This window comes from Bufo gargarizans, chromosome 4 (assembly GCF_014858855.1).
Source record: "Bufo gargarizans isolate SCDJY-AF-19 chromosome 4, ASM1485885v1, whole genome shotgun sequence".
NCBI lineage: Eukaryota > Metazoa > Chordata > Amphibia > Anura > Bufonidae > Bufo > Bufo gargarizans.
The window spans coordinates 324,756,694-324,783,106 of NC_058083.1; the positions used below are offsets into that span (position 1 = coordinate 324,756,694).

General features: G+C 42.1%; 1 protein-coding gene across 1 annotated transcript in view; it reads right to left on the reverse strand.

Annotated features, from left to right (window-relative positions):
* Positions 1-4,831: 4,831 nt before the first annotated feature.
* Positions 4,832-26,413, reverse strand: part of LOC122936157 (interleukin-20 receptor subunit alpha-like) — a 50,027-nt gene continuing 28,445 nt past the window's right edge. Inside the window, exons 5-8 of the mRNA XM_044292215.1 lie at positions 18,723-18,871; positions 16,277-16,397; positions 9,761-9,897; positions 4,832-6,564 (exon numbers count right to left, since the gene is read on the reverse strand). Coding sequence (XP_044148150.1) covers positions 5,788-6,564; positions 9,761-9,897; positions 16,277-16,397; positions 18,723-18,871 — 1,184 coding nt within the window. The 3' untranslated portion in view covers positions 4,832-5,787. The remainder of the gene's footprint in view (positions 6,565-9,760; positions 9,898-16,276; positions 16,398-18,722; positions 18,872-26,413) is intronic.

Here is a 26,413-nt window from a genome sequence, read left to right on the forward strand (position 1 = left end):
CGATTATCTTTGGTAGGGTACCATTTTTGCAGGATGAGATGACGGTTTTATTGGCACTATTTTGGGGTGCATATGACTTTTTGATCGCTTGCTATTACACTTTTTGTTATGTAAGGTGACAAAAAATGGCTTTTTGTGCAACGGTTTTTATTTTTATTTGACAGTATTCACCTGAGGAGTTAGGTCATGTGATATTTTTATAGAGCCAGGTTATTACGGATGCGGCGATACATAATATGTATACTTTTTTTAAATCTATTTAAGTTTTACACAATAACAGCATTTTTAGAACAAAAAAAATTATGTTTTAGTGTCTCCATATTCTGAGCCATAGTTTTTTTTTTTTTGAATGATTGTCTTAGGTAGGGGCTCATTTTTCACGGTATGAGGTGACGGTTATTTTGGTACTATTTGGGCGGGCATACCCCTTTTTGATCGCTTGGTGTTGTACTTTTAGTGATGTAAGGTGACAAAAACATGGTTTATTTAGCACAGTTTTTATTTTTTTATTTTTACGGTGTTCTTTTGAGGGGTTAGGTCATGTGATGTGTTTATAGAGCCGGTCAATATGGACGCGGTGATACCCAATATGTATACTTTTTTTTTTTCCTTATTTTTTACAAATTTCTTTTTACTTTATTTGGGGAAAATGATTTTTTTTGTTTTGTTTTTTTTGGGCGGGGGAAACTCAATTTTTTTATTTATTTTTTTCACTTTATTTTTTGTCCCAACTTTTGGGGGTCTGATCCCCTTTACAATGCATTCCAATACTTCTGTATTGGAATGCATTGGCTATATAAGTAATACAGTGTGTATTACTTATACAGCTTCCTGCCTGTGAGATCCAGGGGGCTGGATGTCACAGGCTTTCCACCGGAAGGGAGCCCGGATGCCTAAGGAAGGCATCGCGCCGCCTTCCATGCCATCGTGTCCCCGTCACATCCGCACGGGGACCCGATGGCAGCGCCGATCCCCGCTGGACATTGCATGTGCCACGGTCAGCGCTGACCGTGGCACATAAAGGGCTAATGCACCGGCATGCAGCAGGGGTGGGCTATCAGTGACTGCTGGACCCCTGCTGTACATGTACGTCACGGGTCTTTATGTCCCGCAAAGAAATTAAGTACTCACCTTATCCTGTTGTTCGCGCAGCCGGCATCGTCTTCTTTCTAAATCTTTCTGGACCTGCAAAAGGACCTTTGATGACATAATCGCACTCAGGTGACGTCCGCACAGGTCCTGCTGAATGAAGATAGAAGATCTCTATCTACCAAGTGGTGAGTGCGATTACGTCATCAACGGTCCTTTAGCAGGTCCTGGAAGATGAAGAAAGAAGACGATGCCGGCTGTGCAAACAACAGGAGGAGGTGAGTTAATTTTTTTTATTTTTTAACCCCTCGAGCAACATTTTAGTAAGGATTCTGCATTAAGAATGCTAAGGGAAAATAATACAGTAAATTGACTTTTATCAATTTACTAACATCATCTCCTAGCAACTATGTGTGAAAATCGCATTGCATCCGCACTTGCTTGCGGATGCTATGCGATTTTCACGCATCCCCATTCATTTCTATGGGGCCTGCCTTGCGTGAAAAACGCAGAATATAGAACATGCTACGATTTTCACACAACGCACAAGTGATGCGTGAAAATCACCACTCATCTGAACAGCCCTATTGAAGTAAATGGGTCCGGATTTAGTGCGGGTGCAATGCGTTCACTTCGCGCATTGCACCCGTGTTGAATTCTCACCCGTGTGAAAGGGGCCTTAATGACCAAGCAATTTTCCTTTTTCTTTTCATTTTCATTTTTTCCCAGCCTTCCCAGAGCCATAACTTTTTTATTTTTCCATTCACATAGCCATATAAGAACTTGATTTTTGTGGGACAATTTGCACTTTCTAATGGCACAATTTACAGTTGCATACAATATAGTGGGAAGCTGAAAAAAATTCCAAATGGGAGGGAATTATAAAAAATACACAAAACCGCCACAGTTTTATGGGTTTTGGTTTTACAGCATTTCCTATGCAGTAAAACTGACCTGTTACTTTCATTCTCCAGGTCAGTTCAATTACGATACCACATATGTATAGTTTTTTTCATGTGTTTTAATATTGAAAAAAAAACAACTATTTTTTCTTTGCATCACTATATTGTTATCCCCATAACTCTTTTATTTATATGTGTATGTTGCTGTGTGAGGGCTCATTTTTTGCAAGCAATTTGTACTTTTCATTTGTTTTGGCCATTTTGACTTTTTTTCTGTTTTGCCACTTGCCATAAGGAATAAATATTTTTATGTTTTAATAGTACGGGCGTTTTCGCATGTTATTTTAATTTTGGGGTAAGTGGGGTGAATTGAATTTTTAGATATTCTTTAAATAATATTTTTTAAAACTTTAAAACTAAAACTTTTTTAAACACTTTTTAATAGTTTCTTAAGGGAGCTATAACAAGCAATTCTTCTCAATGCATTAGTATTGGAGTCTATGAGAATTACACTCATAGGCTCTCCATAGGAACTAGTGTGCGGCAGCCTCATATCACTCAGGAGACCCCAGGCTGCCACACACTACATCCGGCTCCCCAGATCCTCACAAGGTTTTTATCCTCACAGATGCAGTGGTCACATTTGACCACGGCATCTAAAGGGGCTAAATATGTGAAATCTATGTTATCATAAATTGCATACATTACCATTAGGTGCCAGCTGTTTAAAACAGCAGAACTTGGCGTCTATAGCGCCTGCTGCACTCAGGAGCGTGCACCATCTTTAACCCCTTCACTACCAAGCCACTTTTCATGTTAAATCCCAGGCCGATTTTTGAAAATCTGACATGCGCTACTTTATGTGCTAATAATTTTGGAACGCTTTTACTTATCCAAGCCATTCTGAGATTGTTTTCTTGTGACACATTGTACTTCCTGACAGTGGTAAATTTGAGTAAATATATTTCACCTTTATTTCAAAATTTTAATTTCTCTACTTTTAAGGCCTCTTGCACACAACCATTGTGCATCTGTTACGTGCATTTTGGACCGCAATTTGTGGTCCCCAATGCACAGGCAACGTCCATGCGGCAGCCGTGACGGATCAAGACCCATTCAACTTGAATGGGTCCATGATCCGTCTGCACCGCAAAAAAATAGAACAAGTTCTATTTTTTTTGCGGTGAGGAGGCATGGACAGAAACACCACAAAAGCACTCCATAGTGTTTCTGTGGGGTTCCGATCCGTGCTTCCATTCCGCATGTTGGGGTTGCGGACCCATTCAAGTAAATGGGTCCACATCCGTGATGCGGAGTGCACACGGGCTGGTGGCCGTGTATTGCGGACCTGCCATATATCAATGAACATTCCCCATATGTCTACTTTATTTTGGCATCATTTTGTAAATGTCATTTTATTTCTTTAGGACGTTAGAAGGCTTAGAATTTTAGAAGCAATATTTAAAATTTTCAACAAAATTTCCAAAACCATTTTTTTTAAGTACCAGAAAGTGATTTTGAGAGGCTTTCGTAATAGAAACCCCATTTTAGAAACTACGCTCCTCAAATTATTCAAAACTGATGTTAAAAACATTGTGAGCCCTTGAGGGGTTTCACAAGAATTAAAGGAAAATGGAGGTGAAATTTCAAATTGTTTTTGAGCTGACGTTTCCATTGGTATCATTTTGGGGTGCATAAGACTTTTTTATTGCTTGGAATCACTGTACACTTTTTGTGAGGCAAGGTGAAAAAAATTGCTGTTTTGACATAATTTTATTTTTATTGAATTTTTTTACAGCATTCACCTGAGGGGGCATCTCGTGTGATATTTTTATAGAGCTGGTCGATACAGACGCGGCGAAACCTAATATGTCTACTTTTCTTTTTTTTTACCTATTTAAAAAAAAAAAAAAATACATTTTGGGAAAAGGATGCTTTTTTTGGTGAAACTTTTAATTTTTTATTGCGTGAAACTTTATTTTTTTTACTTTATTAATATTTTTACTATATTTATATTTTTTTTGTCCAACTCTGGGACTTTAACTTTTGGGGTCAGATCCCCTGTACAATGCATCACAATACATCTGTATTGTAATGCATTGGCTGTAAGTGTATTACACAGTGTAATACACTTACAACCTGCTTCCTGTGAGATCCAGGGGGCTGGATCTCACAGGTTTACAGGAAGGCAGCCCGATGCACAGCAGCGGGGGGACCCGATGGCAGCTCCCTCCCTCCCTATACATTGCACGTGTTGCGGTCAGCACTGACCGCGGCACATCTAGGGTTAATGCGCCGGCATCCGTGCTTCCACCGATGCCGGGGTATACAGCAGGGTTCCTGCTATCAGTGATTGCCGGACCCCTCCAGCTAATCGCGTGGGTGCAGCTCCTGCACCCGGCCAATCAGCTCACCATAGTACTACGGTGCTGGTATTTTAAACACAGTAGCCAGCGCTGTACATGTACGGCGTTGGTACTGTACGGGTTAAAGTTACGACCACCCATATATATATTCGTAAAGCAGTCAGGAATGGTTTAATGTATTCACACATCACTAAAATATTCATGTATTGTTGAGATATGTGCATGATGAATTAACAACAATTGTTAAAATTCTGCTGCAAAATGAGGTGTATAAGGATCACTGGCTATCTTTTAGATAATGCTTTTATAAAATAAACGGATTGCAAGCAGTTTGTTAGAGAAAATATTGAGCTTTGACCCAAACAAAACTGTTCATGTTAAGTCCCTTTTCTCACACTGTAGTAATTATTGCATATATTCACAAATTTGTATTATACCAAACAGAGCTGTAGTTTAGCTCCAACACATCTCATGAAAGCCTTTATTGCTATTTATTGAGTAGGATATAATACAATATAGACAAGTGAAATATTTGACAGAGGCTTTGATAACCACAGCAAATGAAGGGCTAATGTTACTTGTCCCTGCAGTTACATAACTCTCCACCCCCTATTCTCTATATAGTATTTCCAATTTCACACCAGGTGGATTTTTGGTAACTGGTCTCTGGATATTTACAAAGAAGCTGCAAACAGAGACAAGTGCATTACCCCAGAGGACTACGGCAAATAGGTTAATTTGCTACTTAATGGGTTATTTTCCAATGTTCCGCATCTCTGGATTTGCGAACCCATTCAAGTAAATCGGTCCGCATCCGTGATGCAGAATGCCCACGGAACAGAGCCCGTATACTCCGGATCTGCAAATGTGGTCTGCAATACGGCAACGGGCAGCACACATTCGTGTGCAGGAGGCCTAACTCTCCCACTGCAGGTTTCTGCACAAGGTCCTGGAAAGTGAAGCTGGAATGCTGCAGAATGTAAATCGTAGGCTCTGTGTTTGAGTCTTCCGATGGAGACAATTGTCAGACGATTTTTCAACATATACCTCTGATGTAAGTCTCTGACATCGGACACTGTACAGGCATAATATTTATTTGGGGTATGTCTCTGAACAGAAAATCTCTGTTAAAAAGTATGCTGACACATAAAAGTCCAAGCTTTTTAAAAATATATGCCGAATGTATACAATAAATGCAATAGGAACACAGCCTTCCATGTTTATATGCATGCAACATGAATGTCTTCCATCAATGACCACAGAGGCACCAAGATACAGGAATTGTGGATTAAACATATAGTAATACTGTATAAGACTATCTGGTGTGTATAGACTCATTCCACCTACAGTAATATTGGGCAGATGTAAAAATATTTTGTGCAATATAAGGAAAATCTACTTGGACCTTCAGATCATTTTTATGGTTCATTTTACTCTGTCTTGACATGGAGTTGCCATCTTTCTTCTAGACAAGCAAGTTCCTCAGAGGTTTCCTCTATTTGAATAGGTTTGTAAAGATGAGATAAAAGTCCTTCCACTTGCTGGCACTCCTCTGTACCAACTTCATCTACTGTTTTGTTAGGAAAGTTTGGTATATAGAGGTGATGACTGGTAGGACTCCAGTCTACAAAGAGAGTATCGCATTCACTAAAGTCTGCATCATCTTTCACATCTTGTCCTATAGAAGATTCTCTGGTTTTAGACAGTTCACAATGTAAATCATGCAGTTTGGGAATATGTTGATCATTTTTTGGGAGGTACGTAAAGGTTTCTTCAGAGATATCTGACTTTTGATATTCTTCTACTGTACTTTTTACTTCAATAGATGCAATATTTGAATTACATTTGATACGTCCATATAGATCTTCTTCTGTGTTTGTAACTGATGGTACCATTAATGGTTTAACAGGTATTTTTACAAGATTATGTGGCATATCATATGGTGACACCTGAGGTTTAGTAGCTGGCACTTGTTCCAGAAGGCTAACATAGCCATGGTCATCACCTTCTGCAACTTGAGAGCCATGACTGGCATCATACCCACCATCTGTGAAGTACAGATCTGTCTTGACCTGTGTTTTATCTTCCTTGTCAGCCATCATTGTGTTTTGCTCAAGTGACTTGCCAGACTCAATTTTGATTATGTTTATTGTTACGTTATGTGCATCAAATAAGACTACATTGTTCTTATTGTTGGATTTTATATTCTGAAACATAAAAAACATAAAAAATAGCTATAGTAAATCTTACAATGGTTTCTTACATAGCTTTTCAGAAGAGATTTATCAAAAACCAGCATTTGATGCCGTTCTTTGAAAGTATGAGATGAGATGTACAGTGCCTTGCAAAAGTATTCACCCCCTTGACTTTTTTGGTATTTTGTTACATTACAGACTTAAGTTCAATGTTTTGTTAATCTGAATTTTATGTGATGGACCAGAACACAATAGTCTAAGTTGGTGAAGTAAAATGAAAAAAATATATAAATAAAACTATTGTTTAGAAATAGAAAACTGAAAATTGGCCTGTGTGTATATATTAATCCCCTTTGTTAGGAAGCCCATAAAAAGCTGTGGTGCAACCAATTACCTTCAGAAGCCACATAATTATTGAAATGACAGATACACACCTTTTTTGAAAGGCCCCAGAGGCTGCAACACCTAAGCAAGAGGCATCACTAACCAAACACTGCCATGAAGACCAAGGAACTCTCCAAACAAGTAAGGGACAATGTTGTTGAGAAGTACAAGTCAGGATTAGGTTATAAAAAAAATCCAAATCTTTGATGATACCCAGGAGCACCATCAAATCTATCATAACCAAATGGAAAGAACATGGCACAACAGCAAACCTGCCAAGAGACGGCTGCCCACCAAAACACACGGACCATGCAAGGAGGGCATTATTCCGAGAGAAGCACAGAGACCTAAAGGTAAACCTGGAGGAGATGCAGAGTTCCACAGCAGAGACTGGAGTATCCGTACATAGGATGACAATAAGCTGTACACTTCATAGAATTGGTCTTTATGGCAGAGTGGCCAGAAGAAAGCCATTACTTTCAGCAAAAAACAAAAAGGCACGTTGTGAGTTTGCGAAAAGGCACGTGGGAGACTCCCAAAATGTATGGAGGAAGGTGCTCTGGTCTGATGAGACTAAAATTGAACTTTTCGGCCATCAAAGAAAACGCTATGTCTGGCACAAGCCCAACACATCACATCACCCAAAGAACACCATCCCCACAGTGAAATATGGTGGTGGCAGCATCATGCTGTGGAGATGTTTTTCAGCAGCTGAAACTGGGAAACTGGTCAGAGTTGAGGGAAAGATGGATGGTGCTAAATACAGGGATGTTCTTGAGCAAAACCAGTCTGTGCGTGATTTGAGGCTAGGACAGAGGTGCACCTTCTAGCAGGACAATGACCCCAAACACACTTCTAAAGCAACACTTGAGTGGTTTAAGGGGAAACATTTAAATGTGTTAGAATGGCCTAGTCAAAGCCCAGATCTCAATTTAATAGAAAATCTGTGGTCAGACTTAAAGATTGCTGTTCACAAGCACAAACCATCCAACTTGAAGGAGCTGGAGCAGTTTTGCAAGAAGGAATGGGCAGAAATCCCAGTAGTAAGATGTGGCAAGCTCATAGAGACTTATCCAAAGCGACTTGGAGCTGTGATTGCCGCAAAAGGTGGCTCTACAAAGTATTGACTTTAGGGGGGTGAATAGTTATGCACATTGACTTTTTCTGTTATTTTGTCCTATTTGTTGTTTGCTTCACAATAAAAAAATAAAATAAAATCTTCAAAGTTGTGGGCATGTTCTGTAAATTAAATTATGCAAATCCAAATGTTAATTCCAGGTTGAGAGACACCAAAATATGAAAAAAGTCAAGGGGGGTAATTACTTTTGCAAGACACTGTATTTATGACTAGACACAGGCCCCCTGCTGTCCATGCACAAGAATGAAATCTATGGCAACTACGGAATATTTGTGTCTTCATTTGCGCCTCAAAACAGGCTCAAATGAAGATAAATTTGGCAGACCCGCTGGCCCCATCTACTCCTGCCCTCACCCGCTTTTTAGAAAGTAGCAAGCGCAACACAGAAATGTGACTTGAAACAAAGTTTGCAGTTTCAGTGATGCTTAAAAAGTCACAAGATGTGAGACTTTTTATGCCCAAAAAACTGGGGCAAGGAGATAATAAGTCTTCCCTTAGTCTTTTTCCCGCTAGTATCCATATGTTCTGTTTGGAATGTAATTAAGGGGTCTGAGGTCTATTTCTCCTTGTGAGCATTCTATCTTCAGAGCTTTTCAGTAATAATATTATTAATACTCATTATCATAATAATAATAATTCCAACAACAGTAATAGGGTAATATTTTATGCAACAGAGCCCACACATGGAATTTCACTATGAATTCAAATGAAAATACGGTAAAACACAACTATACAAGGATGTGAAAAGTAAGGACCCTTTCACACGGGCGAGTTTTCCGTGCGGGTGCAATGCGTGAACGCACTGAATCCTGACCCATTCATTTCTATGGGGCTGTGCACATGAGCGGTGATTTTCACGCATCACTTGTGCGATTTTCACGCGACGCAGGCCCCATAGAAGTGAATGGGGTGCGTGAAAAATCGCATAGCATCCGCAAGCAAGATGCGGTGCGATTTTCACTCATGGTTGCTAGGTGACAGTCAATTCACTGTATTATTTTCCCTTATAACATGGTTATAAGGGAAAATAATAGCATTCTGAATACAGAATGCATAGTATAATAGTGCTGGAGGGGTTAACAAAAAATAAAAAAAGTTAACTCACCTTCTCCTCTTGATCGCGTAGTTCCCAGTCTCTTTACTTCTTGAATGATGAGCTGTGGGCTAAAGGACCTGTGGTGACATCAGATCACATGCTCCATCACCACGGTGATGGACCATGTGATTGGAGCATGTGATCTGACGTCACCACAGGTCATTTAGCCCACAGCTCATCATTCAAGAAGTAAAGAGACCGGGAACTACGCGATCAAGAGGAGAAGGTGAGTTAACTTTTTTTATTTTTTGTTAACCCCTCCAGCACTATACTATGCATTCTGTATTCAGAATGCTATTATTTTCCCTTATAACCATGTTATAAGGGAAAATAATACAATCTTCAGAACATCAATCCCAAGCCCGAACTTCTGTGAAGAAGTTCAGGTTTGGGTACCAAACATGCGCAATTTTTCTCACGCAAGTGCAAAACGCATTACAATGTTTTGCACTCGCGCAGAAAAATCGCGCATTTTCCCGCAACGCACCCGTCTCTTATCCGGGCCAAAAATAAGACGCCCGTGTGAAAGAGGCCTAACTGAAAACAATCTAATATAGACTGTAATACAGCAATAATCCTATAATACTTACAAGAATTTTTGGTTGCTTAGGGTTGTCAACATAAATATATTTATGAACACCGTATCCTGCACTAAAGACTGCAAATATAACCAGCACTGAGGCCAAAATATATAGCATAATTTTCGTCCTCTCTTCAGAACTGTGATCTGTAACAAAATAACCGCAAGTTACACTCAAAACACAAAAAGAAAAAAAATTTCCATTGCCTTGCTATCCCTGAGCATATATACCAGCTATATATTCAGACTAAAGAGCTCAGGCTTTGTTCACATGACAATTTGGCTCTGCTACATCTAGTGCTCTTTGGCTCTACTGTGCTATCAGGATTAAATAGAAACTTTTCCTTTCTGCTGAACTTAGCTTTCTGTAGTCTGACTCTGTCTCTGTCTTTCTCCTTCTGGCTTCTGAGGCTCTTTGCTCTTTTCTCATGTTCCAGCAGAGCTGATGGTGCTCTGCTGGCTAGAAGCTTTCCCCTTGGAGGCGTAAACTAGACTCGCTTCTGCAGGTCTCGTCCAGCAGGGATGAGGGCCTGCTGCCTTCCCCAAGCAGGCGATCCTCTGAACTGACTTTCACTAACTAAACTCCTCCCTCTCTAGAGAGGGCTAGAACGGACAGAAGGTCCCACTCTAGGCAAACTAGCTCTGCCAAGCTTGCTGCCACCTACTACATTACATTTCAACATAAAAATTACATGTAAATGTACATTGTTTGAACCTGCAATAAATACACATGTGGCATAAAATAAACCATAAGAGATAGATGGGTGTAAAAGGTGGTAATGCACCTCTGGGGCGTTACATATACACAAGGAAATGTGTTTTTATTCTTTGTGGAAGTAAATGGTTGAAAGATGTGACTGTTTTGGCCTAAAGTGGCATTTGTCTGGGGTGTATGTTCAGCTACAATGTTAAAATGTGTATGCCTGAAGAGCATGAATGTGATGTTAATGGATCCAGCACCCTCTTCTGCCACATAAAAACTGTGCAGCAATCAAAGTGCAGCTAAAAAACCATCTTGTTTCAGTGCACGGGCAGTACATAATTAGCATCTTTTTGACCTGTTCAGGGTAGCTGTTTATAGTGTGCTTTCTATGTATATTACACTCCCTCTTGGCCTGTTTGTCAGCATGTTAGCACCATGTGAACAAATCCACTGGTCCAGATTTACTAATCCTATAAATGGTGTAAATTGAGACAGGCTGTCTGGACCTGCAGCAGATTTATCACAGGGGCTCAGGATGGATGATAAATGTGGTGCAGGGATAGACACTTTTGTCTAGCTATACACTATCGGTTGGCTTATTTTGAGACTGAATTTTATGCCAGAATCGTGGAGAAATTTTGACGCAAAGTGGAGCATCTTAGGTTAGAGCCCTTGCCTGTGATGCCCCGCCCTTCAATTAAGCCCCACCTCATTTCAGGCAACCCTGTTTGCACCAAATTATGCCAAAATGGTGCCACTATGCACTACGTGTCAGACAGATGTTTAGTGCAGACACATTAGTAAATGCGGGCCACTGTATTTTGCTGAAAATAAGTTGTGTATTCTGAATACAGAACCTAAAACTCTTTTGGGTTCATTCGGTCATCTTGTGTTTCATCTAAAATTATTATTTTTGTGCAGCAGATCAAGCTGTGTAAATAACAATCTACTGCCCAAGAACAATGATTTTCTATGGATACAAGCAATTTCTGTAGTGATTGCTTGTCTCCATATAGCTGAGGTTATTGTAGCATGCAAATGATGCTCTCATCTTGGCCGACAATCAGGCAATCATTGGGAATGTTTAGTTTACTCCCGATAACTGCCTGAAATATCGGTCTGGGTAAACCAGGGGTGCACAACCCATGGCCCGCAGGCTGCATGCGGCCCCCAGAGCCAAGGTTTGCGGCCCCCATCCTCCTGGACAGAAACTCAGATGACTGTGTGATCAGCTGTGTTTTTTCCATAAGCGCCGCACGACACAGCATTAAAGTTCCTGCTCCCGCACTGTAGCAGGAGCAGGACAGGTCCCCGGCTGTCAGTGACAGCGGGGGAGCCGAGCAGAAGGCAGAAGCAGTGCATTAGCGCTTCTGCCTTCTCAGATAGGTGAGCGTTATGAAGGGGGCAGAGGAGCGCAGAGATGCAGGGTCAGGAGACCCTGTTCAGCTCTGCATTGTACAAAGCACTTGATACTGGCACATGGGAGGGTTTGGCACTTGATACTGGCACATGGGGGGGGGGGGGTTGGCACTATGATACTGGCACATGGGGGGTGGGAAGGAGAGAGGCACTATAATACTGGCAGATTGGGGGGGAGATGGCACTATGATACTGGCACATTGGGGGGAGAGATGGCACTATGATACTGGCACTTTGGGGGGGCGAGATGGCACTATGATACTGGGACATGTGGGGGGAGGAGAGAGGCACTTGATACTGTCACATGATGCGGGGGCATCTATGAGGACACATACTGGCACATTATTGGGGGCATTATGGGGGTATTTTTTTACTGGCACATTATTGGGGGGCAGAGGCCACAAAGAAGGGGTATTTTATATGGGGGGCTCTGTGTGGTACTAGTATTATCAGGGGGTTTATCTGTGTCTGCAGTATAATATTGGGGAGCACAGCGGCACAGTATTGGGGGTAGTAGGATGATTTGTCGAAAAGATGCGAGAATGATGGAAAAGTAGTAAACTAAGATAGTTTTTTTGTCAAACTGCAGAGATGAAAAATGGCTGAAAACTGGTGGTATGATCTGAAGGTCTGAAAGGAGAAGATGAGGAAAGAGAACATCTACGTCAAAGAGACGTCACTGGATGTAAGAGGCATGTGTGCTGTATTACCCTGTATTTCCATTTTTTTTCAAATCCAACTTTGAATACTTCGTTAAAAAAAGGACTCTTTATTTTTTCATATTAAAAGAATATTGAGTTTGGATCACTTTGTTTCTTACACCGTTCACACAATTCTTATGTACAGGATTCGTAGGATTCGAGAGATTTGAGAACCTTTTCGAATTCGGATTAAAAAAAATTGGATTCGCCCCACCTCTACTTTAAAGTAAAGTTCTTTGATTATTCTTAGTTCTGACCCAATTGGATGGGATAATGGTCTACTGTAGTGTTTCCCTACCAGGATGCCTCTAGCTGTTGCAAAACTACATTTCCCAACATGCCCTGACAGCCAAATGCTGTCTGGGCATGCTGAGAGTTGTAGTGTTGCAACGGCTGGAGGCATCCTGGTAGGGAAAAGCTGGTCTACGGTGATATTATGAACAATGGGGGTTCTACAAAAGAGCTATTGTGGGGCAAAGTTCATATTCATGTTTACACATGTGTTTTAAAATGAATGCTTTCCCCTTTTATAAACAAATAAATAATGATGCAATGTTGTGGGGCTGGTGTGCAACTTTTTCCAGGGCTGGTTTTTATCCCCAGTCCGGCCCTGATCACCATCATCACCCCATTCACGTGAAACAATACATATTATATAACAAAATGACTGCCACAGAATAGGGAACTAATTATAATAATTTATTTTGGTGTCAGTTTTCATATTTAAAGAAAAAGGCTCCATTTACACGTCTGTAATAATGGTAAAAAATTATTTTGGTACTCCCAACACATAAAACATAAAAAAAAGTTCCAACTGTTTGAACCACCACAAAAGTGTCTGTTCAGCCCTGGTTATTAAAGTGTTAACCAATAAGCACATTCCCCGCTAGTAAGGTAAAGTGCTTACTGGTTATCACATGACGCCTGTAACTGGTGGACAGTAGGCTGTAATAACCAGGGAGCGCCATCTTCTGCAATGAAGGAAAGCACTGATAAATAGGAGGCAGGATTGAAGGAAATGTCGCCACTGTCTGCCTCCATCTTATGGTTCCTGCGCTGTTTACACCTGGCAGTGCATGGGCATAGTCACATACACCGCTCCAGCCAATGACTGGCTTCAGTGGTGACATGCTTCTTGTGGTCACACTACCGCTGAAGCCAGTCATTGGATGGAGAGGTGCATGTGACCATGGCCATGCACTGCCAGGTGAAAACAGCACGAGGACCGGAAGATGGGGGCAGTGGGGGCAGTGCGGAGCACCGAAGCTGCGGGGAGCAGGTAAGTATGAATCTTCTGTTTCAGGGGCCATGCTGCAGGAACATGCAAAAAATACATCTTTACTGGGAAATCCCTTTAAGCCCCTAATACACTATAAAATATTCAGGTCAATTACTGGGAACAAGTGTTCATAGGAACGCTCATTCATGATAATTGGTCTGTATAATCGTGCCGCACATCTCTCTCTGTGTAAGGGTGCATTCACATGACCGTATAAATATATCCGCATCCGTTCCGCAATTTTGCGGAACGGGTGTGGACCCATTCATTTCAATGGGGCCGCAAAAGATACGGACAGCACACAGTGTGCTGTCCGCATCCATTGTTCCGTTCCGTGGCCCTGCAAAAATATGGAGCATGTTCTATTCTTGTCCGTGCTTGCGGACAAGAATGGGCATTCTCTATATAGCGCCGGCCATGTGCGGTCTGCAAAATGCGAAACGCGCACGGCCGGTATCCGTGTTTTGTGTATGCGCAATTTGCGGACCGCAAAACACTTACGGTCGTGTGAATGCACCCTAATCAATATAACTAAATGAAGGAGGAATGACTGTGATAGCGATCATTCTGCCCCAGTCACTTTACATTGGCCTGTGTAATAGGCCGATGCAAATGAGTGCCAATCAACATTTTTTTTATTTGCGGCCCCTTGAAATAGAGCGATGTGACAATGCGGCCCTCAGACCAAAAAAGGTTGTGCACCCCCTGGTGTAAACTGACCTTTAGCCTTGGATTTCTGCTGTGGATTTTGTAGTACGGTAAAATATGTCTGATTTGCAATATGAAAAGACCTTACTTAGGGTACTTTCACACTAGCGTTTTTCTTTTCCGGCATAGAGTTCCGTCACAGGGGCTCTATACCGGAAAAGAACTGATCAGGCATATCCCCATGCATTCTGAATGGAGAGTAATCCGTTCAGTTTGCATCAGGATGTCTTCAGTTCAGTCGTTTTGACTGATCAGGCAAAAGAGAAAACCGTAGCATGCTACGGTTTTTTCTCCAGCGAAAAAAACTGAAGACTTGCCTGAACGCCGGATCCGGCATTTTTTCCCATAGGAATGTATTAGCGCCGGATCCGGCATTCAGAATACCGGAATGCCGGATCCGTCGTTCCGGCATGCGCATGCGCAGATCGGTAAAAATGCGAAAAATGTACATGACGGATCCGTCGGTCCGCATGACAAGCGGAGAGACGGATCCGTCCTTGCAATGCATTTGTGAGACGGATCCGCATCCGGATCCGTCTCACAAATGCTTTCAGGCAGCAGCAGATCGGCGGATCCGGCGGCCAGTTCCGACGACGGAACTGCCCGCCGGATCACACTGCCGCAAGTGTGAAAGTAGCCTTATTGGAGGGACTGCAACCGTCAGAACCCCCTTCCCCTGTGAGGTAAGATAAGATATCTTGGTAAAGTGCTGTAATTTATTATGGAGGGAAAACTGTGTTTAATTGGAGCAGGTGTAACCCCTTCAGCTTTCCCTATGCACAGTACTTTGACCATGAAAGTACAGGACAGAGAACACAGCTTCAAACAATTCAAGTACAGGCATAGCCATGGGTGGGAGTGACAGCATAAAAAGAAAAAATCCAAAGGGCTACTATTTATGTGGTCTGTTCATTTTAGTGACCAGTGGGGCTAATCCGTTCATGAAGACAACTGTTTTTGATGGAGGAGGCCACTGCTGCGAAATGTAGTATTACTGGATTGTCACTCCAATGAATGCACACCCATGTATTGCATGGAATCTACTCTTATAGAATGACTTTCTGTTCTGGCTTTCGGAGGGTAATCCCTAGCAGTAGACCCCAATCTGTGACGTGCATATGCAGTAAAGGGGTTATCCCATGACTAATGTAAAAATTGAAAATCAGACACCATATAGTACATGACAACCTCTTTCTATCAAAGCTAGAACCAGGCCTGTACCTCACATGGATCCAGAGATCTCCCCATTCATTGCTCTGCTAGATTTATATCAAGCTGACAGCTCAAGGGGAGTGTCTTTCCTGCTGGAGCTCAGGGGGGCGTGTCCATACTCTCCCTATCACAGCTTAAGGGGAGTGTCTTTCCTGCTGGAGCTCAGGGGGGCGTGTCCATACTCTCCCTATCACAGCTTAAGGGGAGTGTCTTTCCTGCTGCTGCTAAGGGGCATGTCCATGCTTTCAGGAGGTGGCTGAAGGATTAAACTGAGCATGTGCGGCCATTTCAGTGAGCAGGACAAACAAATAAGAAAAAAATAAATAAATAAACATTTAGAGGCGTTATACAGATACATTTTATTGAATAATTAATTGGCCATGCTACATTTTTAATTACATGCAATTACAAAAGTATTCAGACCCAGGTGCTGTTTTGAAAACTATAGAATAATTTTCATTGGACAACCTCTTTAATTAAGCATGTAACATTTCAACGCCTTACCTGTTTTAGGTGTTGTACATTTTTGGTTGGAAAGTAATGTACGGCATCTGAAGCATGACAATCGTGCAGATACACAGTATGATGTACGTAAGTCTAAATTTTCTATCTTAAAGTAAGGCACCTAAGAAGAGATGAAACATTACACTTTTCATTCTATGTATTACTAGGATACGCCATAACTTTATGAGATATTTTATTAATTACATATGAGTAATTTATTAATATACATCTACTACCCAGTAGATGAAACAATTAAAGGGGTTATCCGAGAATTTTATACTAATGATCTGCCCTCAGGATAGGTCAGCAGTATCAGATTGACCTGGGTCAAACTCCCAGGACCTCCACCAATCAAATGTTAGAAGATGCCACCATCAGGGGTGTTTTTTTTTTTGCTGAAGCTGTAACAGTAGACATGGCTAGTGGCAGATAAAAGAAGGAACTGAACAAGTGCATCCACGTCAGCAATGTTAGCAATCAGGTGGAAAGAGAAATAATGAAAATAACAAACAGCAAGTGGTGCTATATATTTTCTTGATTAATTCAGTGGCCATTCAGATCCAGCTGCTAGTTTGAAAAATGCATATTTCTTTTTTTCTAATTCTGAAGCAGCCCCAGAAGGGAAGCCATGGTGGAACAGAAGGCAGGTGAGTATTTTTTTTTAAACCCACTGATTCATAACCCACATTCCAACCTAAAGGAATCCCAGAATGATTTTTGAGTTTGTGGAATAAAAGGGGGCATGTGGTCCATTAATGTTCATAACATATTCATTGATGAGCCATAACATTAAAAACTAATATTTTGTAGGTCTCCCTCATGCCACCAAAACAGCTCTGATGCATGGAGTTCACAAGACCTCTGAGGGTGTTTTGTGGTATCTGATACAAAGACATTAGCAGCAAATCCTTTAGGTCCTTAAGTTGTGTGTTGGGGCCCTCATTGGATCAGATGTCTTTTTCCAACACATCAAAGATTCCTCAATGAGACTGAGATTTAGAGAGTCAGTAACCTGGACCTGGTCATTTCTTCTCAAACCATTCCTGAAAAATGTTTGCAGTGTAGCAGGGCACATTATCCTGGTGAAAGAAGTTGCTGCGCATAGGGAACATCATTGCCATAACAGGGCGTACTTGGTCTGAAGCAATATTTGACCAAGTAACATCCACATGAATGTCCAAAAGGTTTCCATTGTGCACTCTGACTAGTCTCTGGCTACAAAGCCCCTTACACAGCGAGCCCCAATGCGGGTACTTATGCAGCGATTCTGTGCATGTTTTTGACCAAATGCAATGAGCAGGACACTAGTACAGTGCAGTGGGTCAGGATAGATATGTGTATAAGTCTATAGTTTGTTTGTGACGCCAATTGCAGCTTGTACAGGTACTGTAGCAGGGCCCTTTAAGATGTTATTGCTCACGTACCAGGTGAGGAATGCTAGAGGGGGATAATGTCTCTGTGTAGCAGATATGGTAGTGTCAACGGTGTCTCCTACCCTGGTACGGCTGGACTCCTGGATCCTGGCTCACTCACAATAAAATTAGTGTTGTTAATAGGCATAATTGAGGAATAAATGAGATCCAGACTTGAAGTATAATATGACTTGTCTATAACTTGGATGGCAACAGAAATCCATACGAGTTACAGCAGTAGTCCTTAGGTCCCAGCAGGTATTGGCAATGTATGGCAGGGATTAATATCTCTTCTGCTCCTATACTATATGCCTGGAGAATCTGGCAGGTATCTATCTTCTGCTCTGTCTGTCTTCTGATTGGTATGGGTCTGACTAGCTGAGGAGGAATTTAGCTTCTCCTGCACTCTGGATAAGTACTCACAGGACTGCTCGCAGGGAATGATGCTTCCTGGAGATCTGTAGTTCTGGAGGTGTTGCTTGGTTGTCACCAGCTGAGGTAGATGACTCAGGCTGGGAAGAGTGATCTTTGGCCTCAGCCGAGGCTGGATCCTAGGTTGGGATCCCTGTAACTGGGAGCTCCTACTAACACAGCCTGCCCCAAGCAGGGGTGGCTGGTACACTAACTTAACTTCCTTCTCCTCCTCATGAGATAGGACATGGGAACAGCCCACTTCTACTCACACAGGGGAGACTAGACTGAACTATTCCAGCCTAGATATACTAAACTGGCTAAGGTCTGCTGAATACATTGCTGCCACCTGCTGGTGCACATGGAAATTACAGCATAATATATCAAACAGGCCTGGAAAATACATATACAGGGAAATGCAATGTTAGATTACGCAAGATGACAATAAATATACACCTGACATGTGGCAGCAGGGAAACAGAGTTTAGTAACATACTCTGAGATGTTACACACACAGCAGATATGATTCTTGGCAAAAGTATACAGCAGCGGGCTGACATCAATGGATTTCCAGGAGTTTTTTTCTACATTTTTTTAAACAACAGTTTTGAATAATGACTTACCCGGGGTGTAACTGTATCAAATCCAGAAATATTTATTTCATATGTTAAATCCTTATGAATACTACTGAGATTTTCCAAAACATGCGCTAAATGTATTTCTATTGTGGTATCATTAAAAAATAGGTTGACTTCTGGAGGATCAAGTATAGCTGGAAAAGAAAAATTGAAAAGGAAATAAAATGTAGTTCACATGGACTACCATTGCTTTTCTTATTACAGGAGCTATGACAGATAATATCTTAATAATAGATCTTAAACAGAGCCTGGAAACTATAGGCCGGTAAGTTTAACATCTGTCGTGGGTAAACTGTTTGAAGGTTTTCTGAGAGATGCTATGTTAGAGCATCTTAACGGAAATAAGCAAATAACGCCATATCAGCATGGCTTCGTGAGGGATCGGTCATGTCAAACTGATTTAATCAGTTTCTATTAGGAGGTAAGTTCTAGACTTGACAGCGGCGAATCAATGGATGTCGTATATCTGGACTTCTCCAAAGCATTTGACACTGTACCACATAAAAGGTTAGTATATAAAATGAGAATGCTCGGACTGGGAGAAAACGTCTGTATGTGGGTAAGTAACTGGCTCAATGATAGAAAAAAGAGGGTGGTTATTAACGGTACATACTCAGATTGAGTCACTGTCACTAGTGGGGTACCTCAGGGGTCAGTATTGGGCCCTATTCTCTTCAATATATTTATTAATGATCTTGTAGAAGGCTTGCATAGTAAAGTATCAATTTTCGCAGATGACACTAAACTGTGTAAAGTAATTAACACTGAAGAGGACAGTATACTGCTACAGAGGGATCTGGATAGATTGGAGGCTTGGGCAGATTAGTGGCAGATGAGGTTTAACACTGATAAATGTAAAGTTATGCACATGGGAAGGAAAAATGCAAGTCACCCGTACATACTAAATGGTAAAACACTCGGTAACACTGACATGGAAAAGGATCTAGGAATTTTAATAAACAGCAAACTAAGCTGCAAAAAACAGTGTCAGGCAGCTGCTGCCAAGGCCAATAAGATAATGGGTTGCATCAGAAGGGGCATAGATTCCTGTGATAAGAACATAGTCCTACCACTTTACAAATCGCTAGTCAGACCACACATGGAGTACTGTGTACAGTTCTGGGCTCCTGTAAACAAGGCAAACATAGCAGAGCTGGAGAAGGTCCAGAGGAGGGCATCTAAAGTAATAACTGGAATGGGGCAACTACAGTACCCTGAAAGATTATCAAAATTAGGGTTATTCACTTTAGAAAAAAGATGACTGAGAGGAGATCTAATTAATATGTATAAATATATCAGGGATCAGTACAGAGATCTATCCCATCATCTATTTATCCCCAGGACTGTGACTGTGATGAGGGGACATCCTCTGCGTCTGGAGGAAAGAAGGTTTGTACACAAACACAGAAGAGGATTCTTTACGGTAAGAGCAGTGAGACTATGGAACTCTCTGCCTGAGGAGGTGGCGATGGTGAGTACAATAAAGGAATTCAAGAGGGGCCTGGATGTATTTCTGGAGCGTAATAATATTACAGGCTATAGCTACTAGAGAGGGGTCGTTGATCCAGGGAGTTATTCTGATTGCCTGATTGGAGTCGGGAAGGAATTTTTTATTCCCCTAAAGTGGGGAAAATTGGCTTCTACCTCACAGGATCAACTTGCAGGATAACAGGCCGAACTGGATGGACAAATGTCTTTTTTCGGCCTTATGTACTATGCTACTATGTTAAATGGGCTGTCTGGAACTTTAGTATTGATATGCTTAGGATAGGTTATCAATATCACGTTGGCGGAGGTTTGACTCACTGCAACTTTGCAGATCAGCTGTTTTGCACTGGAGACAGCCACTGTAACTACTGTGCTAATACATTGCAATGGGAAAGCAGTTAATTCTCAGTGCCACAATATTAAGGTACAGTGATAGCTCAAGAGCTGTGCCTCTGCCATCACTTGTGGATGTCGGCTGTACTCTCCAGTCCTGATCATTTAACCCCCAAAGGTGCCATTCAGTCAGTAAGGTGGTTAGAGAGAGTAAGGCTCCTAGCAGACAAGTGTTTGTCATGCTGCGAGTCTGCAGTGCAGCTCCTGGCCTGACCTCCCAGCACTGAGTGGGTCACATAGCATTATATTGACTTATGAGGCTACATAACGCTTACAGTTCTTGAATGTATTGGATAACACTCATCTGCAAGGTACTTTAGGTGGTTCCCTCTCTCAACCCATCACCATGGTGGCTTAAAGCTAAGGAACCATTCACACAACGGCTTTTACAATTGAATTTTGGGGTGGACGACTGCGCAGAAATTCCACTGAAAATCCGCCACCAGCTGCATCCTTTCTGCCTCCCGAGCGGCAGCTTATAGCTGCAGCTGTGCCAAGAAAGGACATGTTATCTTGATTCTGAGGGTCAGTACAATTACAGTGATATCATATTTTTATTGTTTCTCTTGTATTTTAATAATAATTTTGTCTGTTAGGACTCCCATTTTGGAATGTGTATGACAATTATTTTGAGAGGTAAAACAACCCCCAAAACTAAAACAATTCCCATATAGATTTTTCTTTTCCTCTATGCCACAAAATAGTTTGGGCATTTTGGGATGTGGGATACTAATGTTTATTATTTTTATTTTATATTTATTTTTCTTTGTAAAATGGGGAAAGGGAGGGGGCGATTAAATGTTTTTTTTTTTTTAAATAATTTTAAAGACTATTTCTTACTTTTTTTTACACTTATTCTCCCTAAGGAACCTAACATTCAATCATCTCTCCCTTTTTCTGATAGCTTCTCCCATAGACTGCAATGGTAAATCAGAATTGCTACCTTCCTATCAAGTTCTGCCACAGGCAGGGCCTGATAGGTCTCAGAGCTGTCAGAAAGTCCAAGTTTGCCATGGCAACCAAAATTTCGCTGTGTGGGAGCCCTTTGGACCCTGGGAGCATAGAGCTCCCAGTAGTTTACTGTTCAGATGTAGTGGTCACAAATAACCATGGCATCTGAGAGGTTAAAAGTCCATGATCGGTGTTATCGCTGTTCAAGGACTCTGCCTCTGGGTGTCTGCTGTGTAAAACAGCAGGCACCCGGCAGCTATCTTTAAAGTTTCATGTATGGTGGATGTCGGGAAGGGGTTAAGCAAGAGAATTTACATTGGCAGAAGTTGAAAAACATAGGAAAACTTTATGCAGTGGTGCTTTAACCCCTTAAGGACCAGGCTCATTTTCACCTTCAGGACCAGGCCATTTTTTGCAAACCTGACCAGTGTCACTTTAAGTGCTCATAACTTTAAAACGCTTCGACTTACCCAGGCCGTTCTGAGATTGTTTTTTCGTCACATATTGTACTTCATGACACTGCTAAAATTGGGTCAAAAAAGTTAATTTTTTTGCATAAAAAAATACATTTTTTACCAAAAATTTTGAAAAATTAGCAAATTTCAAAGTTTCAGTTTCTCTACTTCTGTAATACATAGTAATACCCCCCAAAATTGTGATGACTTTACATTCCCCATATGTCTACTTCATGTTTGTAGCATTTTGGGAATGATATTTTATTTTTTGGGGATGTTACAAGGCTTAGAAGTTTAGAAGCAAATTTTGAAATTTTTGAGAAATCTTCAAAATCCCACTTTTTATGGACCAGTTCAGGTTTGCAGTCATATTGTGAGGCTTAGATAATAGAAACCTCCCAAAAATGACCCCATTCTAGAAACTACACCCCTCAAGGTATTCAAAACTGTTTTTTCAAACTTTATTAACCCTTTAGGTGTTCCACAAGAGTTAATGGCAGATGGAGAAACAATTTTGAAATTTCAATTTTTTGGAAAATTTTCCAATATAATCAATTTTTTCCAGGAGTAAAACAAGGGTTAACTGCCAAACAACACTCAAAATGGGTTGCCCTGATTCTGTAGTTTACAGAAACACCCCATATGTGGTCGTAAACTACTATTTGGCCGAACGGTAGCACATAGAAGGAGGGGAACACCATATGGGTTTTGGAAGGCAGATTTTGCAGGACTGGTTTTGTTTATACCATGTCCCATTTGAAGCCCCCTGTTGCACCCCTAGAATAGAAATTTCAAAAAAGTGACTCCATCTAAGAAAGTACACCCCTCAAGGTTTTCAAAACTGGGTTTACAAACTTTGTTAACCCTTTAGGTGTTCCACAAGAGTTAATGGCAGATGGAGACACAATTTAGAAATTTCAATTTTTTGGAAAATTTTCCAATATAATCAATTTTTTCCAGGAGTAAAACAAGGGTTAACTGCCAAACAACACTCAAAATGGGTTGCCCTGATTCTGTAGTTTGCAAAAACACCCCATATGTGGTCGTAAACTACTGTTTGGCCGAACGGTAGCACATAGAAGGAGGGGAACACCATATGAGTTTTGGAAGGCAGATTTTGCAGGACTGGTTTTGTTTATACCATGTCCCATTTGAAGCCCCCTGTTGCACCCCTAGAATAGAAATTTCAAAAAAGTGACTCCATCTAAGAAAGTACACCCCTCAAGGTATTCAAAACTGGGTTTACAAACTTTGTTAACCCTTTAGCTGTTCCACAAGAGTTAATGGCAGATGGAGAAACAATTTAGAAATTTCTATTTTTTGGAAAATTTTCCAATATAATCAGTTTTTTCCAGGAGTAAAACAAGGGTTAACTGCCAAACAAAACTCAAAATGGGTTGCCCTGATTCTGTAGTTTGCAAAAACACCCCAAATGTGGTCGTAAACTACTGTTTGGCTAAACGGCAGGACATAGAAGAAGGGGAACGCCATACGGTTTTTGGAAGGCAGATTTTGCTGGACTGGTTTATTTACACCATGTACCCTTTCAAGCCCCCTGATGCACCCCTAGAGTAGAAACTCCATAAAAGTGACCCCATCTAGGAAACTACGGGATAAGGTGGTTGTTTTGGGACAATTTTTGGGGTAAATTAGATTTTTGGTTGCTCTATATTACTCTTTTTTGAGGCAATGTAACAAAATTTAATTCTAAAATTGTTTCTACATTCGCTATTTAGTTTTGTGGAACACCTAAAGGGTTAACATAGTTTGTAAAGTAATTTTTGAATACCTTGAGGGGTGTAGTTTCTTAGATGGGGTCACTTTTTTGGAGTTTCTAGTCTAGGCTACATCAGGGGGGGCTTCTAATGGGACATGGTGTAAAAAAAAAAAACTGTCCATCAAAATCTGCCTTCCAGAAACCGTATGGAGTTCCCTTCGTTCTATGCCCTGCCGTGCGGCTATATAGCCATTTACGACCACATATGGGGTGTTTCTGCAAACTACAGAATTGGGGCAATAAATGTTTAGTTTTGTTTGGCTGTTAACCCTTGCTTTATTACCGGCAAAATGGATTTAAATTTAAATTTTGCCCAAAAATAGGTGTTTTGGCACCGTTTTTATTTTATATTTTTAACACCGTTCATCCGAGGCGTTTGGTAAAAAGTTATTTTTATAGCGACGACTTTTACGCACGCGACGATGCCCAATATGTATGGCTCTCAGACTTTGGAGACACTAAGCAGGCATCCTAAAACTGCGGCCCTCCAGATGTTGTAAAACTACAATTCCCACCATGCCCTGATGATGGCTGTAGGTTGTCTGGGCATGCTGGGAGTTATAGTTTTACAACATCTGGAGGGCCGCAGTTTGAGGATGCCTGCACTAAAACTAATATTTTTTGGGGAAAGAAAAATTGTTTTCGTGTCTCCAAAGTCTGAGAGCCATAGTGTTTTATGTTCTCTAGTGAACTGTTGGGGATTATAAAAATTTAGTACTCCATGGAAGTGTGATACTCCCTGAAGCAATCGATAATGCAGAGGCCCGGATGATCGGGGCACGTGTCACATTGAGTTGTGGTGTCCTTCCGTATCCCCCTCTTGTGACACACTCTGCACTTTTTTTGGGTTCGTCCCTTCTTTCCAGTATGGGGGACCACACCTGGAAAGTGTTGGCCAGGGACGATCCGGGCGCCTCCAGTTCCCGAGGTACTCCGGCCTGCTCTTTCCCGGTCCGAAAAGATCAGGTCTTTGAGGACTGCCTCATAGAATTGGAGGAATGTCCCTGTGCTGCCAGCGCTTCGGGATAGTACAAAAGAGTTGTACATGGCAACCTGCACCATGTAGACCGCAACTTTTTTGTACCATGCCCGGGTTTTGCGCATGGCGTTATATGGCGTGAGGACTTGATCAGAGAGATCAACTCCTCCCATATACCGATTGTAGTCGACGATACAATCGGGCTTGAGGACCGTTGCCGCGGTACCTCGCACAGGGACTGGGGTGGTGCTGTTACCGTGGATTGTGGACAGCATAAGGACATCCCTCTTGTCCTTATACCTGACCAGCAACAGGTTTCCACTGGTAAGTGCACGGGTCTCACCCCTGGGGATAGGTACCTGGAGGGGGTAGGCAGGGAGGCCGCGTTGATTTTTCCGCACGGTCCCACAAGCGAACGTGGATCTGGCGGCAAGGGACCTGAACAAGGGAATGCTGGTATAAAAGTTGTCCACGTACAAGTGGTAACCCTTATCCAGCAGTGGGTACATAAGGTCCCACACGAGTTTCCCGGTAACACCCAGAGTGGGGGGACATTCTGGTGGTTGAATCCGGGAATCTCGCCCCTCGTACACACGAAATTTGTAAGTGTACCCTGAGGTACTCTCACAAATTTTGTATAGCTTCACGCCATACCTCGCCCGCTTTGTGGGAATGTATTGGCGGAAACTGAGTCTCCCCTTGAACGCAACGAGAGACTCATCAACCGCGACCTCCCTTCCAGGTACGTAGGCCTGCTGAAATGTGGCCCCAAAGTGATCGATGACCGGCCGTATCTTGTACAGCCGGTCATAGGCAGGATCACCTCGGGGTGGACATGCTGCATTATCGGAATAATGCAGACATTTCCGGATGGCCTCAAACCGGTGACGTGTCATGACCATACTGTACAGTGGGGTCTGGTACAGGACGTCCCCACTCCAGTATTGCCTGACACTGGGTTTTTGGACTAGACCCATATGCAGCACGAGGCCCCAAAATGTCCTCATCTCGGCTGCACTGACCGGCGTCCAGCCACCGGGTCTAGCCAAAACTGAGCCTGGGTTTTGAGCGACGAACTGTTGGGCGTACAGATTCGTCTGCTCCACCATCAAATTCACCAGTGGGTTACTGAAAAAAAAACTAAAAAAGTCTATTTCAGTAAACTCCACTGTGGGAATCTGGATTCCAGGATTGCCAGCGAAATCCGGAATCTCAGGCTCAAAGTCCACTGGGGGACACCAGCTAAGTTCATCGGCAGGGGGCTCCGGTGAACTTATTTGGTGGGCCGGGAAACCAGTACGAACCCCAGGGCGGCTCGTACTAGGGTGGGCCACAGGATCCCTAGCATGTGTGGCCCCTGGCTCCGCCTGGCGGCGTCTCCGCTGCCTTGGTGGCTCATCGTCATCCGATGATGATGAGGAGGATGCGGATGACAAAAGGAACGTGGGGTCATCCTCATCCTCACTGGGGCTCTCAGAGTCGGAGGCAATCTGGGCATATGCCTCCTCGGCCGAGAACACCCGGCGGGCCATGGGTGTGTGTGTGTGTGCGTGCGTGTAAACCTTTATTCTATGTGCGTGTGTGTGGGGGCACGGGTGTTCACGTACTAAAAAGTCCAGGCAAAAAAAATGGG